Here is a 16,375-nt window from a genome sequence, read left to right as displayed (position 1 = left end):
GTTTCCATGTGTCGACTCTAAACATTATATGATTGTATGTTTAGAAATGTGCACTCTGCTCGCTTTTATTCCCGTCAATCCGCCGCCGCGCGCGCGCGCACACAAATCCCACTTTTGGAACTTTTTTTTTTCTTTTGCTTTAAAAGAAGGAGGGGAGCTTTGCATTTTTTCCTCTCTGCGTTCATTGTTTAATGAAGCTAAATCTGGCGGTGACTCCAAGCCTCTTATAATTGCTTGCAGGATGTGTATCGCCGCGGTGGAACATCCACTCCTGGCACGCAAGCCGCCGCCGCCGCCTCGCGCACGCGCTCAATCGTCTTCCGGCATTAACAACAAGAGCCTGGATGCGACATGAATATGCATATGCGGCGGCGGCGTAAATAAATGTGGACTCACTACTCGTTCACCGGCTAGGTCCGAGAGAAGCGGGTCCGACGAGCGAGCTGGCGAGCGCTCTGGATGTGGCCGTCACCCACTGAGGTCACGTGCGCGATGCCTTGAGGTAGCTAGCGTTTAAATTTTTTTAAAAAAAGCCGCTTCAACGTCAGTAAGTGTAACCTACGGTCTTTCCCCCAATGGCAGCTTCAAACCAAAATGGCTGACTTCTTGACACGTTTTGGGGGGTTCGGTTCTAATAAAATGTTGTGTCAGTTGCTGAGCCATTTTTCAACACCCCCCCCAAAACACAGGACTGGGCGAAATCAATCAGCCCTGGTTTCCTGTTCTTTGATGGGCAAAGAAATGGCAAAGCGCGGCGTACGTTATTTTCGATGACGCCGGCTGACGCGGCTCGGCCGGATGGAGCCAAATTCCGCCGACGGCGAGCACGTGAAATGGAGCGTGCGGCGCTGACGAGGCAGCGGGCGGTTCGATGTTTATCTTTACGCCGCTCGCTTTTGTCGGCACTCGTACGAAAGTGGCCTTCGTCGGCTCTTCTGCCTTGCTTTGTCTTGAGAGCAGCCTTTCTTAAACGCTGGCACGGGTTGAGATGAAAACTCGGCATTGTGATTAGTGCCACCAAAATGCTCCTGCTTCTCGGTCCGGGTCACACCTTCGGCTCAAGTCTTTGGCTCGCCGTCGAGTGTGGCTTTCCAGGACCGGGATCAGGTCAGGAAGAAGGTGTTTTGATGTTTCCAAGGGGTTACAGGATTGAAACAAAGCTTGGCAAAGCCGACCGGGTGGGTGGTCTTTTTGTTAATGAAATGCGTTTCATTTGCCGCTCTGACCTCCTTTTCCTCCTCCGGGGAGGCGACATGACCCTCGGGTCGGCGTTCCCGCTCGCTCCAGCAAATAGCTTTTAGATATCCAGCCGCTAATAATCAGGTTAATGATTCGCTCTTGCGCTCTTTCCCTCAGGAGAGAAGCCCTACCGCTGCCCTCATTGCGACTACGCCGGCACCCAGTCGGCCAGCCTCAAGTACCACCTGGAGCGCCACCACCGCGAGCGCCACAACGGCTCGGCCGCCGGACACGCCCCCTCGTCGGAGCACAAGGACGACCACGCCAAGGTCTTTGCCCGTCCCGACGTTCTGCGCAATGTCTTTAAAGGCCTCCCCCCGAACTTGGACTTCAGGGCAGGGCCCTTGCTGCCGCATCAGTGGGCCGGCGTCACGGCGCCCAGCGAACGCGGGGACCGCCATTTCGACGCCCTGGCCGACAACACCAAGGCCAACGACGGCCCGGCGGCGGCGCCGGCGGACGGTCCCGCCAGCTTCTCCGATCTGAGCCGGGCCTACCAAAGCATGATGGGAAACGGAGTTCACTTCCAAGGCTCCCTGCAGGCCTTCATGGACAACTTTGTCCTCAGCTCCTTGAAGAAAGATCTCAAAGATAACCAGAGTCCAGTCCAGATCCAAACCACCCAGTCCTACCATGATAACGGCGAACCCAGAGCCAAGCGCGCCGCCCTGGCCGACCAGGACCGAGACGACGCGCTCGAGGCCAAGCGGAATCCGGCGCCCGGAAAACCCGGCTCGAACCAGTTTGAGCCACTGGATCTGTCGGTGTCGGTCCGGAGTCCGGAGTCCGGAGCCGCTTCTCTCCCCGGCTCCTCGGTCACCATCCACGACAACGTGGCGTGGCACGGCTGCCTCTTCTGCTCCTTCTCCACTGCATCGCTGGAGCTCATGGCCCTTCACCTGCAGGCCAACCATCTGGGTCAGGCCCAAGCGCAGAGGGCCGCCGATACGTGTAAGGAAGCTTCTCCCGCCGCCCATCGCTCGGCCGACATCAAGACTTTGCTCTCAGACAGAGACGGGGACGGCGAGAGGAACCAGATGGGCTGGAACAACCACGTGGAGCAGCCCTACAACCCCTTCCAGAGCGACTTCTACAGGCGCTTCGGCGGCTTGTACGACAGCTCTCCCCGGGGGCCGGCTCCGGGTCTCCGAGGCTACGCGGCCGCCCCCGAGCGGGACCCCGAACTGGCCTTGGGAGGAGCGTCTTCGGCTCGGGGTGACCGAGTCGGCTCGTGCGGGGACCCCGACGAGGAGCCGGTCCAATCGGACGACGAGGTTCTCCCATCCGGGCGACGCCATTCCGACGAGGAGCAGGGGGAGAGGGAGGAAGCCGAAGAGGACGAGGAGCCGGATGACCGTGCGGGCCGAGAGGAAGACGGCAGCCCGCCTCCGGGGCGCCTGGAGAACCACCATAAGCAACCGCAAGACGGTTCGGTGGCCTCGGCCGTGACGCCGCCGCCGCTTTTCCAGCCCAAGCAGAAGCAGCTGGCGTCCCTGGAGAAGGCGTGGCAGCAGGGCGCCAACCTCCCGCCCGAAGCCCCGCCGGGGCAGCAGATGAGCATGGTGTCCGTGCTTCGAGCCTACGGAGGCGACAACTTGCCGGCGGCCTTCGGCGTGAAGAGGCCCGACGCGTCCCGTGAGTTTTTGGCCTCTTCCCGCACACCTCACAAAACACAAAGTCCCGCGCCACGATTGACCGGCGCTAGTGGAAATTGGCCCGATTCCGAGCCAAAGGAGGGAATTCAATTTCTGTGGCTTTTTTGCCGGGAACGATGCTACTTGAAGGCAAAGGTTGGAAGGGAAGCACGTGCCGTCGGTTGGGGCTTACGGAAGAGTCCTCAAAACGCTCACGTAGCTTCTGACTGAGTGTGCAATGATGGCTTATAGTACTTGCGGGAAAAAAAAAGCTTCCTTTGTGAAATTGGAAGTCGCGTTTGGGCCGCAATTTGCGCTTTGCAGCTAGCTCCAATGTATGCTAGCTCTGTACCGCATTTGCTCCTGAGCTCATCCGTGCTTTTGTTGCCGTTTACGTCTACCTAGCGTCGGGGTTTTGGGGGATTTGGAATCCTTTACGGTTTGCTTCCATGTCATGTCTGTATATGACACTGATGGGTGTATTCTTGTGGCGTCATTGACAGAGTAGATCCAATCTGTTGATTTGAACGGCTTCCCTGATGACAATGCGAGGCGCTCCGATTTGTTGTCATGTCGCGCGAGTCCAGCCAAAGAAGCACAAAGAGTTAAATGTGGTCAATTTGAGAGCCTATCATTACCCTCAGATGGACTTTTTGCTTGGCCCCTGTTGTTGCTGTTGTTGTTTTTGAGCACGGCATTCTTTTTACGACGTATGTGTACAAAATGACAATGTCAGGCAAGGTCGCTGTCAGTTGTCACTTTAGGCCGTAGCGTTTTTTTGCGATTCCTTATGTTGTTTGTCCTGAGCTACGGAAGCGTCCCGAGTACTCATGTCTGAAAGGCAAATTCAGTTTCCAGGCGACAAAAGGTTCCACCACTGTCTCTGGAGTGATTTGAGTCTTATCTCCAGCAAGTTGAGGAACAATCAGGGGGGCGAGCAGCAACAGATTAATCTTTATTACGCGTTGATATTACCGGGAGCGGGAGCAGCGCCTGCCTGCCTGCCTGCCTGCCTGCCTCCCTCCCTCCCGAACGCTGGCCGGCTAGCTGGCTGGCTGGCTGGCCGGCTGGCCACCGCCGGGAGGGAATAACCCGGCGCAAGTCGGAGCGGGACCCGGAGCTCCTCGCCATGTCTCCTAACTCTCTTAGTGTTCATAAAGGCAGCTCCCTCCCAGAAGAAGGCCATTACTTTATAAGACTGGTCGATGTATGACCCTGTGAAAAATGAACTGCCAGCTTTCATGATTGCGCTCGGGTTACGGCCGCTCCCCGAGACGCGGCCGGGAAATCGTTTTTCTCTTTGTCTCTTTTTACACTTTTTACTGGGCCTTCAAGTGTCTGAGGGAGGGAGGGACGGACGGTGGGAGGGGCGAAACGTCGCAAAGCCGCTTTCATCAAAGTGTCCACGTATACAAAGCGGTGGATCCCAAATTCATCTGGCACAATACAAAGCTGTTGAAATCTCCAAAGATGGCTGCAGGACCGGAGCAAGGGAGCGCCTCCCCGGCCGGGATGACTTTGCTCCAAATATTCATGCTAATTAGCACGCGGCGTGACCTTTGCGACTGACAGCAGATGCTCTGTCGTCAAGGATCTCACTCCTATCGTGTAAACGCGCACACATTCCCTTTCTATACGTGTTGTCGCATGTTGCGGCTCATCGCGTGCTGAGCGTGTAGGCGCCATCAGGAATGTTTGACCTTCTGTTGATGAGCTCGCCCAACAAAGGCCGTTTTGACGCCCGCCGTCAGGTGCAAATGGATGATAAATATTTTTGGGGCTGCCAATCACGACCCTACGTGGGTGGCGTGGCGGTCGTCTCTTTCCGAGCGCGACCGTCCAGGCGCCGCCGCCGCCTAAGTGGCCGGCAGCCCGGGAATTCCATTTATCAATAAAAGTGATTAACGGCCAGCCCTGAGGTCTCAGACGCGCTCGCCGGGCCGACGCGCGATCGATAGCGTGATCAAACGCGACAGCATTCGTGGCGCACCTTCGACGCCATACCGTTCGTTCACACTCCCAAATAGGATGTTGCGCAATCTTTGCCTCCGATGATGCAATCCCGTTGTGGCAGCGTTTACATTGTGATTTTCTCTTGGGCCATGATACCGTTCGCTCCCATTATAAATCTGCTCCGAATAATAACCCGTCCCGCTAAAAATCCCCCAACGGTGACGATCGGCGGGCTAAATTGTCAGAAGAACTACCAGACTGAAACAATCAGTCTTGTTGTGCGCCATCAGTCAGCTTGTGTGCTCGCCGTTTGACTCCAATCATGCACCTTGTTTTTTTGGGGTTTTTTTTTTTTTTCTTCCCCCTCTCACCGTTGTTGTCTTTGCACACCTGTGCTCCTTCCTTCACACTTCCAACTTGTGATAAAGCAAAACGTGGTAATTGCCAATAATGTCGTCCTCATCGGGTGGTTAATTACCACGAACGCGCTTACGGCGCTCGCTCGCGCGCGCGCGTACGCGACGCTCCGACAGGTTGAAACCTTCGGGGACCCCCGTGTGCTCACTAATGAGCTCGACGGAGTTCTCACCTGCGCCCCGGGCGCTCACTCTTTTCGACACGCTCATGCGAAAGTTTAGCGTAACCGCGCGGATGGAGGACGTTGCTCTCGGCAACGCGCAAAAATCGCCTCCCGTTTGTTCGGTCCAGCGATCTAGAAGATCTGGTCGAAGGAAGCGTCCATCCGGGTGGACTGCGGCGGTCGCTTGCGTCGTTAGCAGGTTAGCTCCCCGTTTGGTCACGCGTTGACGCCAAAGCTCCACGGCGTTAGCGTTAGCGAGCGCACGTATGATTATACACCCGAGCGCCTTTGTTAGCGGAACCTTTGTTCCCTTTGTCAGCTCCTCGTTCGTCTGGCGGCGACACGCCGGCAAAGAGCGAGCAGCCAGCCGCTCGCGACTTTGACTTAAAGGGGAGTTGCCGTCGACTGGCGCGGCACCCAAGGCCGCTTGATGTTTCTTACCTTCAAGTTAAAGCGCAGAATTAAAAAGGGCAGTTGATGTTGAAGGCTCAGTGGCACCACTGATGATAATGGCTGCCTCTGACATCCACATTGTTCAACAAGTAAGCCTTGTCTTCAAGAGGATCGGATCACTATTTGCTAGCTTGAATTGATTTCAAGAATAGAATAGATCTTTATTGTCATTGTCACACATGTACAACGAAATTTAAAAAAGGGGCAGGCAGCTAAGACGCGCGAGCTCGCTATTTGGCTTCTTGGATGGAAACGGATGTCTCACTTTGTCCCCCCCTCCGTCAGCGTTTGGGCATGGGTAGCGGACGGATGGGCGTCTGGTCTTCAGACGCGCTCATCATCTCGAGTCAATGCTTTGTTGACAGCTTTTGAGGCAAACACGTGCGCTTGACGCCAAACATTTGTTAGCGGCTCGCTAACCGCGAGAGGGCCGGCGAGTGAAAGGTCTGCGCAAGTGAAAGGCTAATTGGCGTGCCGGCGTGTGGCCTTCAAGGCTTGTTCAAAGTTCAGCACATTGTCTGATTTGTGTGCGCTAAAGGCTGATTTCATTTCACGTCCAAACCTGAGTCGCTAACTCAGCCGCGCTTGGAGTTGAAAGGGTAACGCGCGTCTCATTGGCGTTAGCTCCGAGTCAAAGTGCACTCGGCGCCTCTCCGCCGTTTCCGAATTGTTGTCTCGGAGCTCCGAGTTGAAAGGGTAACGCGCGTGTCATTGGCGTTAGCTCCGAGTCAAAGTGCACTCGGCGCCTCTCCGCCGTTTCCGAATTGTTGTCTCGGAGCTCCGAGTTAAAGGCTAATGGGCTCTGCTCGGCTTGGAGCTGGCTCTTCTCTTCCTCCTTGCTTTTGTGAGGAGCGAGGAAAAGACGCTACTTTCCCAATGCCGACAGATGAATAAGTCTTGACTGCGCTTGCTGCTCAAATGGACCTTTCCTGGCCCGGCTGGAAGCCGCCGTCAGCATCAAGCGTGCAGTGAGTGGCGCTGAAGATTCATTCCCTGCAGTCGTACCTGTCGCCGGGCTGGGCTGTCATTTCAGCGCCGACCGGCCGGCCCCTTTTCAAAAGCTGCGCCGTGCAACGCGGATCCAGTTACGCCGGCGAGGACAGCAAAGTTCCGGGACAATTTCTCTATTCATTATTCAGTTGGGGAATAGCGTGGGAGCTTCCCCGAAGCCCGGAGCTGAAGATCAGATTGTGCGCGTGCTCATCTTTGATGACTCCGTTCCCATCCGCACACAATAACGCGGCGGCGTGCCAAACGTGAAGAAACGGCTGGTAAATTGGCCTTCCGACCCGATATATCCGTGTGTCTCGTTAGTTTGCTGTTTGTTTCGTTTTCTTCGCCGACTCCCGGAGACTTTGTTCACTTTGACGCCATCCTCTTAAGGATGCCTCCTTCCCCGTCCCCGGGCGCCCCCGAGATGTGAAGAGGAAGGCGCCCCCGAGGAGTTGTACTCATAAAGCCGGCTCCGCACGGCTCGGCTCAGCTCAGCTCGGCTCGGCTCGGCTCGGGGGAGCGTAATAACGACACTTAGGCGTAATGAGACGGCGCCGCCGCCGCCGCTTCAAGGGAAAAGGCGCAGCAGATATATAAGCAAAGCAGCGGAGCTAGGTGGGAGAAACTATGTCAACTTTTATTTCCCGTGTTATTCCACATCAATGGCGGTGGCGCCGATATAAACAGACAAACATACACAGGTAACGCCTTTCAAGCGCTCTGTGGCAATTAAGGACAAATAAGTCGACTTCGCCGAGCGAGCGCCGTCCCGACCGCTCGCTCAATCGGCACCTTTGATTTCCACATCACACGACGACGGCGAGGTGTAAATAAATAAGTCAAATAAACAAAGTTGCAGAGGAGCTTGGCAGGGAGGAGGGGGGAGCGGAAAGCAGCGGGGAATAAAGTAAGACTAGCGAACGTGCGCAGCCAGACGTTCATCGTATCGTTAGCGCTGACAAGAAATGTAAACGCCAGTGCGCCTGCCGCAAATCCCAGCGAGAGAATTCTCCAATTGAAATTTCAAACCAATCTCAAAATGGATTGTCACCTGTGCCGTTTTTTTTTTTATCATTTAAAAAAAGTAATCATCTTAATTAAATCGAATTTTATTTCTTTCGTTTTCATTTTTTTCATTTGATTAGCCATCTTACCTGGCCCGAGCTCGCCCGGGAGGAAAGACACGACGGAAGAACCCGCCGTTCAAAACAAAGGCCGCTTTTGACTTTTTTTTTTTTTTTTGAAGGCCTCGTTAAACAGCAGGCAGGCTCCGGCAATCCGCTTTAATCAGATTAATAATCACGTCTAACCTCGTTTTGGCCGGGCACCGGACGACCTCGGCGCACAAAAGCTCGCATTGTGACGCTTTACATCATTAGCAAAAATGAATGCGGCCGTCGCTAGGAAGCGCACAAAAGGCCGGCAGATTGCATGCCGGCCGGCCGGCCGGCTGGCCGGCGGGATTAGAGTTTCCCGGATGGGAAGGACCTCCGCGGCGCATTCGCAGTAACATGAATCGTCCCTTTTAAGAGAGATATGCTTTCATGGGAATTATGAGAGGTACAGTCCTCGCAACACTGCGCCTCTTTGTTCCCACCGGAACAACTTTTTTTGCGCGCAGCCACTGGCCCTTTGATTCGCCAGCAGCGTTGTCATCGGCTCCTGGAATGAATGTGCGCCTTTTTCACCGCCAATCAAATATTCATGAAGTGGGCCGCGGCGGTCGCGCGGCCATATGCTTGCTCGCCTCGGCAGCTTGCGGTGGCGAGACGGCGGCGAGATGCCGCCATCGCTCATCTGCAGGTGTACAAACGGAACATCACGCCGTTAGCCAAAGTTTCGGAGATCTTGCGACAGACAAAAAAACAACAAATCTTTCAATGAACTCTAAATGTACATCGGAGCCAGCATAGAAATTGCTGTCTATGAATTGAGACGGGCGAGACGCATCGGCGTGGCGTGGCGTGGCGTGGACGAGGGCCGCCGCAACCAAACAGCCCAACTTCACTTTTCTTTGTGTGCAAGTTTAGCGCCAAGCGTTCCGTGCCGTCATGGAGGGAGAGACGGCGGCGAGGTTCCGACTCCATTGACGGCGAGATTCCAGCAAGAGGAAGCGAGGGAGGGAGGGTGTCGGGATTAAAAGCGGGGGATTAGCAGCATACTTTAAAATAAATCTCCTTTAATGTGAAACCTCATCCCCGCTCATTCCCAAAAAGGAAGCGTTTTCCGTCAAATGATCTTTTTTAGTATTCACTAAGGGGCTAACGCTAACAAACAAGTTAAAAGAGGCCAAGAAATGACGTTGGTGACGGACGGACGTATGTCGTGTACGCTATCAGTTGATGGATGCATCACGCCATCATTTTAGCATTTTGTCTGTCACTCCTTGCCTCGTCACATCCTATCATCGCAAAGGCTGCTAGACGAGAGGACTGGCTACTTTAAGGGGGCGAAGCTTAGAGCCCGTCATAAATTGGAGGAGGAAAAGGCGGAAGAGAAAAGAAAGACGCTGGCTAGCTAAACGTTGCAACTGTTCAGTTTCCCCTGTTTCAAATTGTGAGTTGCGCATAGATTGTGTTGGGAGATTTACATTATTCATATATTACCTCCCATTATTTGTTTGATGGAACCACACACAGCAGCACATAAACTGTCACTACTTTTTTTTTTGTCAGTGCTCATCCCTTTTGTGCCATCCATCCATCCAACCATCCATCCAACCATCCATCCATCCATGCATCCATCAGGCATGCCACCCTCTCACTTCACTATGACTTCTTTTGCTTTATCTTCTGTGGCTTTACGACATCACTTCCTTTAATCTCATCTCTCCGTCTTTTATTGGCTGCCGTGGTTCATCGCTCCTTTTTGACATCCATCACTCCATGGCATCATCTCACTCTTCTGTCACTTGAAAGATGTTCAGGCAGGCAGGCAGGCAGGCAGTCATGGCTCCATCCGTTCTCTTCATGGCTCCATCTTTCACCTCATCCCACGTCACTCTATCCCACGTCACTCCATCTTCAGCCACTCCACCCTCTATCGCTTAACCATCCATCCATCCATCCATCACTCACTCCATCGGCATCAATTTTCTGTCTCACTCCTCTCTTTTTGCCGTCATGTCTTCCGTGCATCTTTGGTTCATCACGCCATCTTTTGCACTCTTCCACCACATCACTCCCTAATCACGCCATCTTTGTCAATAAAGTCCCCCTCCCTCTCTTCTCCACTTCTCTTCCACTCCTTTGCGGCGGCGTGTGATGATGCGCTTCCACGTTTGGGATTTGCAAAGTGACGGCAACGACGCGGGCCTCCTCCCTCCCTCCCTCCCCCTCCGTCATAAAAGACGATATTTGTTGCAAGGTCAACACGGACCGACACATGACAAACGATCTCAAGATGGCCGCATCATCTGTCCTCTAATTGTTGGCCGCATCCTGCTCTCTCTCTCTCTCTCTCTCCTCCCCCTCCCTCCCTCCCTCCCTCCCTCCCTCCCTCTCTCTCTCTCTCTCTCTCTCTCTCTCTCTCTCTCTCTCTCTCTCTCTCTCTCTCTCTCTCTCTCCTTCCCTCCCTGTCTTTATTCACTCACTTCCAGCTCTGGAATGTGATGTCACTTTTGAGCATGTGTGCGTGCATGCGTGCGAACACATGAACGAGAAGAGAAGCAAATGGTGTCCGGAAACGTGTGCATGCTGTTTCTGTATCAGGCAGCAGACTTGGCAGCAGATGCACCACGAGTATTATGGACAAGCTGCTCATCAGATGGGAGATGCTTTCTTTCTCGCCCCCCCCCTCCTTCCTTCTCCGCCTCCTCAGCCCCAAAACTCTCCCCCCTCCCTCCTTCTCAAGCTTGTCTGAGATCTCCCCGTTGTGTACTGCACGGCCACATCATGTTCATCAAAAAAAATACGAGTGGTGAGCTCATCCAGCTCTCAACGCTGAACAATTGGCCATTTTGACTTACTTTTGTCCAGGTCCCATTACGTTTGCTGCTCCCGTGACCTTTGCTCGAAAAACAAGATAATTCAGGAAAGAAAAAGGGTTTTTCCCTTTGACGGAATCCAGGTGATTTCCAGACACATAACATTGCAATTGCGTTCCGCTTTGATGTTGTCATTAGCATCTGGGCGCGGTGACGTTTCCTCGGCTTCAGTCGCCGGGCATCACGCCACGGGACGCCATTTTCTAACGAGGGTACGTCGGGTTAGACAGCGCACACAATCAAACAGGCCTGTTTATTAGACACAAGACTTGCTCACCTGGAGACGCCACAGCAGCCACAGCAGCGAGGCAACTTGCTTGCTTGCTTGCTTGCTTGCTTGCTTGCAGACTGCTGCCAAATGAACACTTTTCTTTCTTTCTTTCATTCTTTCTTTCTTTCTTTCTTTCTTTCTTTTATATGGTTTCCATTGCATGATTTCTTTGTATTTATAATTTGTGTGTCAATACAAATTGAATGATCTGTCCCAGGACGGACAGACACAAAGTGAGGCCAGACGCTTTTGAATGAGCCAGTAAGTGTTTTAAAGAGGCAGCAGAAGCAGTTGTTTGTAGCCTGTGTGAGTGTGCTTGTTTTTTTTGCCTTTTCACAATGAAATATCGGACACTATAGATCCTCTTGCGGCACACACAAAAAGAAAAAAAAGTGTTCTTGGGTCGGTATGCCGAGGTTGCAGTATCGGACGTGGTCGCACTTTTTTCTTTCTTTTACAAAGTGTGCTTTAGCGTGTGCAGAGTAATGATCATATCCAAATATCAATATGAGAAAGAGTGCCTTCTAAAGAAGATGAATGGCTATTGACGTTTAAATAACTGTGGCGTAAGAGAGATGGAGCGAGCGAGCGAGCGGACGAGCGGGGGAAGGCGAGCGAGAGCGGCCAAATCATATTTTCCATCCATGTTTTCTTGTTGGGGAGGGGGGAGCAGCTGCAAATGGACCAGGTGGGAAACAAGCGGATTGCGCAAGTGCGCGGGAAACAAAAAAGTGCGAGCGACTTGACTTCCGAGATCCCTTCCGCCATTCGGGCAGGCCAGCAAATATTGACATGGGATGAACAAACCTTGCTGCACGCTTGCAAGCGTGTTTGTTGAAAGCGAGAACATGCCGCTGAGCTTAATAAGAATCCAAAGACGCCAATATGGAGATTCACGCGCCGTGTTTTTATGTGCTCAGCTGCCAGCCGACAGAAGGACGGACGGGCCGTGCGGATACCCAACACTGTTGATTTAAACATGAAATGAGCCCGAGTCGGACAATAAAGGCGCAAAGTGGAGCCTTTTTTTGGGGGGGTCGTGCTGTAATCCAAATAAAATTGAGACAAACAGATGAATAAATTAAAGCTTGAATTTGGGAGACGCGCCAGACGGGCAGAAGGAACGTGCACTTTGAAGGACGAGTGACGTTGTTGAGGGAAAGCAAAATGGCCACATTTGCAGTCCAAACTAAATGGCTGCCGCCGCCGCCGCCACCACGCTTTCAATTCCCCGCTGAAATTCCCCAATATTTGCAATTTACTGTCAAATGTCCATTTGGAAGCAACTTTTGTCTTCCCGCGATAGACACGCCGACCAAAAAGAACGTTGTGACGTCCCGGCGTCAGAATGTGGACATTTTTGGGGCAAATGCTGATTGCGTTGGCCAAGAAAGGAAGGCGTTTGCTAATGAAACAAACAGCTGAATAAATCATTTGCCGCGGCTCCGTCCGTCCGTCCGTCCATCCATCCGTCCGCCGGCCGTATTTGCATTTCAAATATATTTGAGCGCTGCGGCGGCGCTTTTTAAATGCCACAACACAAACTGATGCCAATCACCTTCGTCTGGCAGGCAGCTGACATTAAAAGGCGACCTGCGGCCTCGGCGCGCGCGCACAAATAATTGCGTTTATCTGCTGCGCCTCCGTCAGCTCGTTACTTTAATATCACTTTACATTTGAATATCACCTCCACGCAACGCCGCGCCAAAATAAGAGAACCGTCGGCAGGCGGGCGTGTGGCGGGAACTCACGCGTCCCCCCACACACACACGCTTCTCCCCCCGCCCGTCACTTTGCCATATTCCTTTTTGTAATTTACACCAAATCCAATCGCTGCCACTCATGCAGAGTCAAAGAAAAAGAAAAAAAATGCTGTAAATTGACAGCGTGCAGGGAAACAGCTGCTGCCATATTTACAGCAAAGACCACTCTAAAATATTAAAGATCACCGGCGGCGGTGGCGGCGGCGGCGGCGGCGGCGGCGGCGGCGGCGGCGGCGGCAACGCGTCTGAAGCCATCTGCTTTCTATTAAAACATCACACGCAAAATAAGGCGGCGCTCGCTCGCTCGCTCGCTCGCTCGCACGGCTGCCTTTTTTTCCACCTGAGGGACGATTGCATCGACACCACGCAAAAGCAAAGTGACACATTCAAGGACACTTTGGACAGCTCAGTGCTCGGCCACTTTTATTGCCGTTTGCAAAACATTGAGAGAATCTTGTCAAGACACGGACAAGAGAGAAAAGGCCTCGCTCCCTCCCTCCCTCCCCCCCATCCCTCCCTCGCTCCCTCCCACATTCCCGCCTCCCTCGCCAAGGCGTCCGCTGACTCAGTGTTCTGACCCGATAGCGGGCTGGTGCCGACCTGGTCTTACTACAATGATGGAGGCGGAGAGCGACGTCGAGCTTTGCGTGACCAGGCTCTGACGACTTTGCGGGAGGTCCCCTGCTGCCAAACGGAGGATTTGCTTTGGGAGTGCAAGTTCTCAACTAAGAATAGAAGGCGCTGGGTGACTTTTCAGGAGAGGAAAAGCACTTGCGTCTTTCAATTCATAGAAATGGCCAAGCTGGCCTGAGTCTTAGTCATCCATGCGCCAAGGTGGAATCTCCACTCAGCCACGACGGTCTTTCTCATGGCATGAATGGCGCTAATGGCGTCGTGTGTGATGTCATCACCATGAGGTCGGCGCTGACAGGAAGCGCTGGCTGGCTGGCTGGCTGGCTGGCTGGCTGGCTGGCTGGCTGGCTGGCTGGCTGGCTGGCCGGCCGGCCGGCCGGCCGGCCGGCTGGCTGGCCGGCTGGCTGGCTGGCTGGCTGGATGGCTGGATGGCTGGCTGGCTGGCTGGATGGCTGGCTGGATGGATGGCTGGCTGGCTGGCTGGCTGTTGTTTTCCTGCAAGGAGGACTCCCGCTGATGGCGCTCCCACCCTCCCCTCCCTCTCATCATCACCGTGCCTCCGCCTCCCAACGCAGCCATCATCCCTCCTCATCATGGCTGCCGCGGACGGCGGGGAGTCACAGGTGTGTGACAATAATTACACCGACACTCTGGCAAAGAAAAAGAAATAATGTGCTTTGCAGCATTTAATAAGTTTGCGGTAAAAGAGGCAGCGTAACTGGATCGCGGGGCTCTTAAGAGCCCGCCGCCGCCACCAGCTGGGGCTCCCCGGCCGTAATGTGCCAATATGCGTGGAGAGCGACCCCCCCACCCCAAACCGCCATGGGCGGGCACAAGCATCGCTCGCTCGCATGGTGATCGGGTTAACAGCACGGGCCATCTGTCCAGCGTCCGTTTGGCTTCCTCTGCTTGGTCATCTGAAAGTGTGCGGGATGGAGGGAGGGAGGTCCCCAAACGTCTGCTACCCCGACGTAATCTGTCAATAATGATGTCATCATACATGGTTGGTGTCGTCAATGGATCGCTCATCTGCAGAAGCGTGGGCCGATGATTGCGGGCGACGCTGCTGCCGCCATGGGAGCTGGAAACAGGAAGTAGAAGTGACATTTGCTCTGGGAAGAAGACGTTGCACGGAAGCGGGAGGGAGGGCTGTGGTGTGGGGGGGGGGGGAGCGCTACGTCAACTTCAAACAACTGCCGTCGCCAGTCACGATGCTTTTGTCCGTTCCGTCACTTCTTCAAGTTGCCAAGCGGTCGCCTGCTCATCACAGCCACTTCAAAAGCGTCCGTCCGTCCGCCCCAACGGTGGCATCAGCCGGGCCCCCCTGGAGGAAAAAGATTTGATCTGTCCTCTTTGCCCCATCATAGCCGGCGGATGACAACGGCAGGGAGCGAGGAGCAAAGAACACGCCAAGTTGTCTAGTCATTGCGACTGACACGCTAGCTGCTAGCAGCTTGTTAGCATCAGCCCGAGCTCGAGCCGACGTCAATTGTAGGGGGTGGGATTTTTGCCGTTTATTTTGCAAAGTCATTCTGTAGGGTCTCCATAACATTTTTGCAACAACAACTCTCGGGGTGGTCTGAGACTTGAATGCACATGTGCGCTGAGCTTTGTTATTCTTATAATACGTGAATGCGTGGCCTGTGATGTTTCAAAAGTACAAGAGTTTGAAAAACAAGCACTGCTGGAAATCATTTTGACACGTAAGGAATAATTGAAAGCATTTATCAAGCGTGAATCCCAAACATGTGCCGAGCAAAGCTGCTAAAATGTGGCCCTTTTTTTTCTTGATTTTTTTATTCAGTGAATGTGATCTGAAGCAGGAAGCGCACGCAGAAAAGAAGAATGAAGTCATGGGTGGAAAGTGTTTACTGGCACGGCGCGGCCTCCCGTTAACCTCCTCTCCAATGTTTCCGACAAGTTTGTCAGCAAAGATGAAAAAAAAAGGAATTTCAAACGTTTCCGTCAAAGTGACTCTTTTTGGACTCGGCAGACGCTAAAAGACAAGAAAATGACGGACAATTGGGAGCCGTCTGACCCGCTGAAATGATTGACAGCTCCGTCAACGCGTGCCTTCCTTTACCGTCATTCGTTTGTGTTCTTCAGGAACATGGCAACAGGTGATGCCATTTTTTGATTTAGAAATCTGAGTTAAAGTGACTGACAACAAACGCCGTCCCTCCCTCCATCCCTCCCTCCCTCCATCCATCCATTGCCGTTGTACTTGGTAAGCTTACAATGTATCTGTTACAATTTCAACCAATGACTATTTTTTCTAATACGTATCATATATTGATGAAGAAAAAATCAAAGGAGCCCACACATAACCAACTGAACGCATTAAGAGCCTCATGCACATTGTTTGGATGGCTGTAAATCCGCGCGCGTGCGTGTGCCTGTTATTTGTGGCCGTGTGCATCAGTCATCTCTTAAGCGTGTGAGCTCAGACTCCATAATTACCTTCCTTTCACATCATGTCTGCCACATGTACTGTATATCCATCTTGAGTCCTATAGAAGATAGGCCACGCCCTCTTCTTCCTCTCTGCCTGTCTCTTGCACGCACGCACAGTACAGAAACAGCTGGTAGCATTATTGACACACAGTGTCGCTCAGGGGGGAGGAAGAGGGAGAATCAAATGGGGCCGATGAATATGTGATTGGAAAGCCTGCACATACGTAGCCCCTTTTGGCGTGAATGCTGTCTGCAACGCGGGTTTGTCACATGTCAGCTGGTCACGCGCAAAGGACACGAGCACGTGCACGAGCACGAGCACGCCGGGTTGAAAAGGTGCAATGTTTTCCTGCGCTAATCACTGTTGCTGTGAGTAGCAAACACAGGACAGGCGCTAATCTCTCCGATTGTGCATAC

At 53.3% G+C, this 16,375-nt stretch overlaps 1 protein-coding gene across 2 annotated transcripts in view; it reads left to right on the top strand.

The window, feature by feature from the left end:
* Positions 1 to 16,375, top strand: part of znf536 (zinc finger protein 536) — a 119,733-nt gene that overhangs the window by 96,075 nt on the left and 7,283 nt on the right. For both annotated transcript variants that reach the window (XM_037246957.1, XM_037246956.1), the window contains exon 7: positions 1,357 to 2,874. In XM_037246957.1, coding sequence (XP_037102852.1) covers positions 1,357 to 2,874 — 1,518 coding nt within the window. The remainder of the gene's footprint in view (positions 1 to 1,356; positions 2,875 to 16,375) is intronic.

This window comes from Syngnathus acus, chromosome 3 (genome assembly GCF_901709675.1).
Source record: "Syngnathus acus chromosome 3, fSynAcu1.2, whole genome shotgun sequence".
Taxonomy (NCBI): domain Eukaryota; kingdom Metazoa; phylum Chordata; class Actinopteri; order Syngnathiformes; family Syngnathidae; genus Syngnathus; species Syngnathus acus.
Note: the sequence above shows the minus strand (reverse complement) of the source record. Positions and strands in the feature narration are given on the sequence as shown.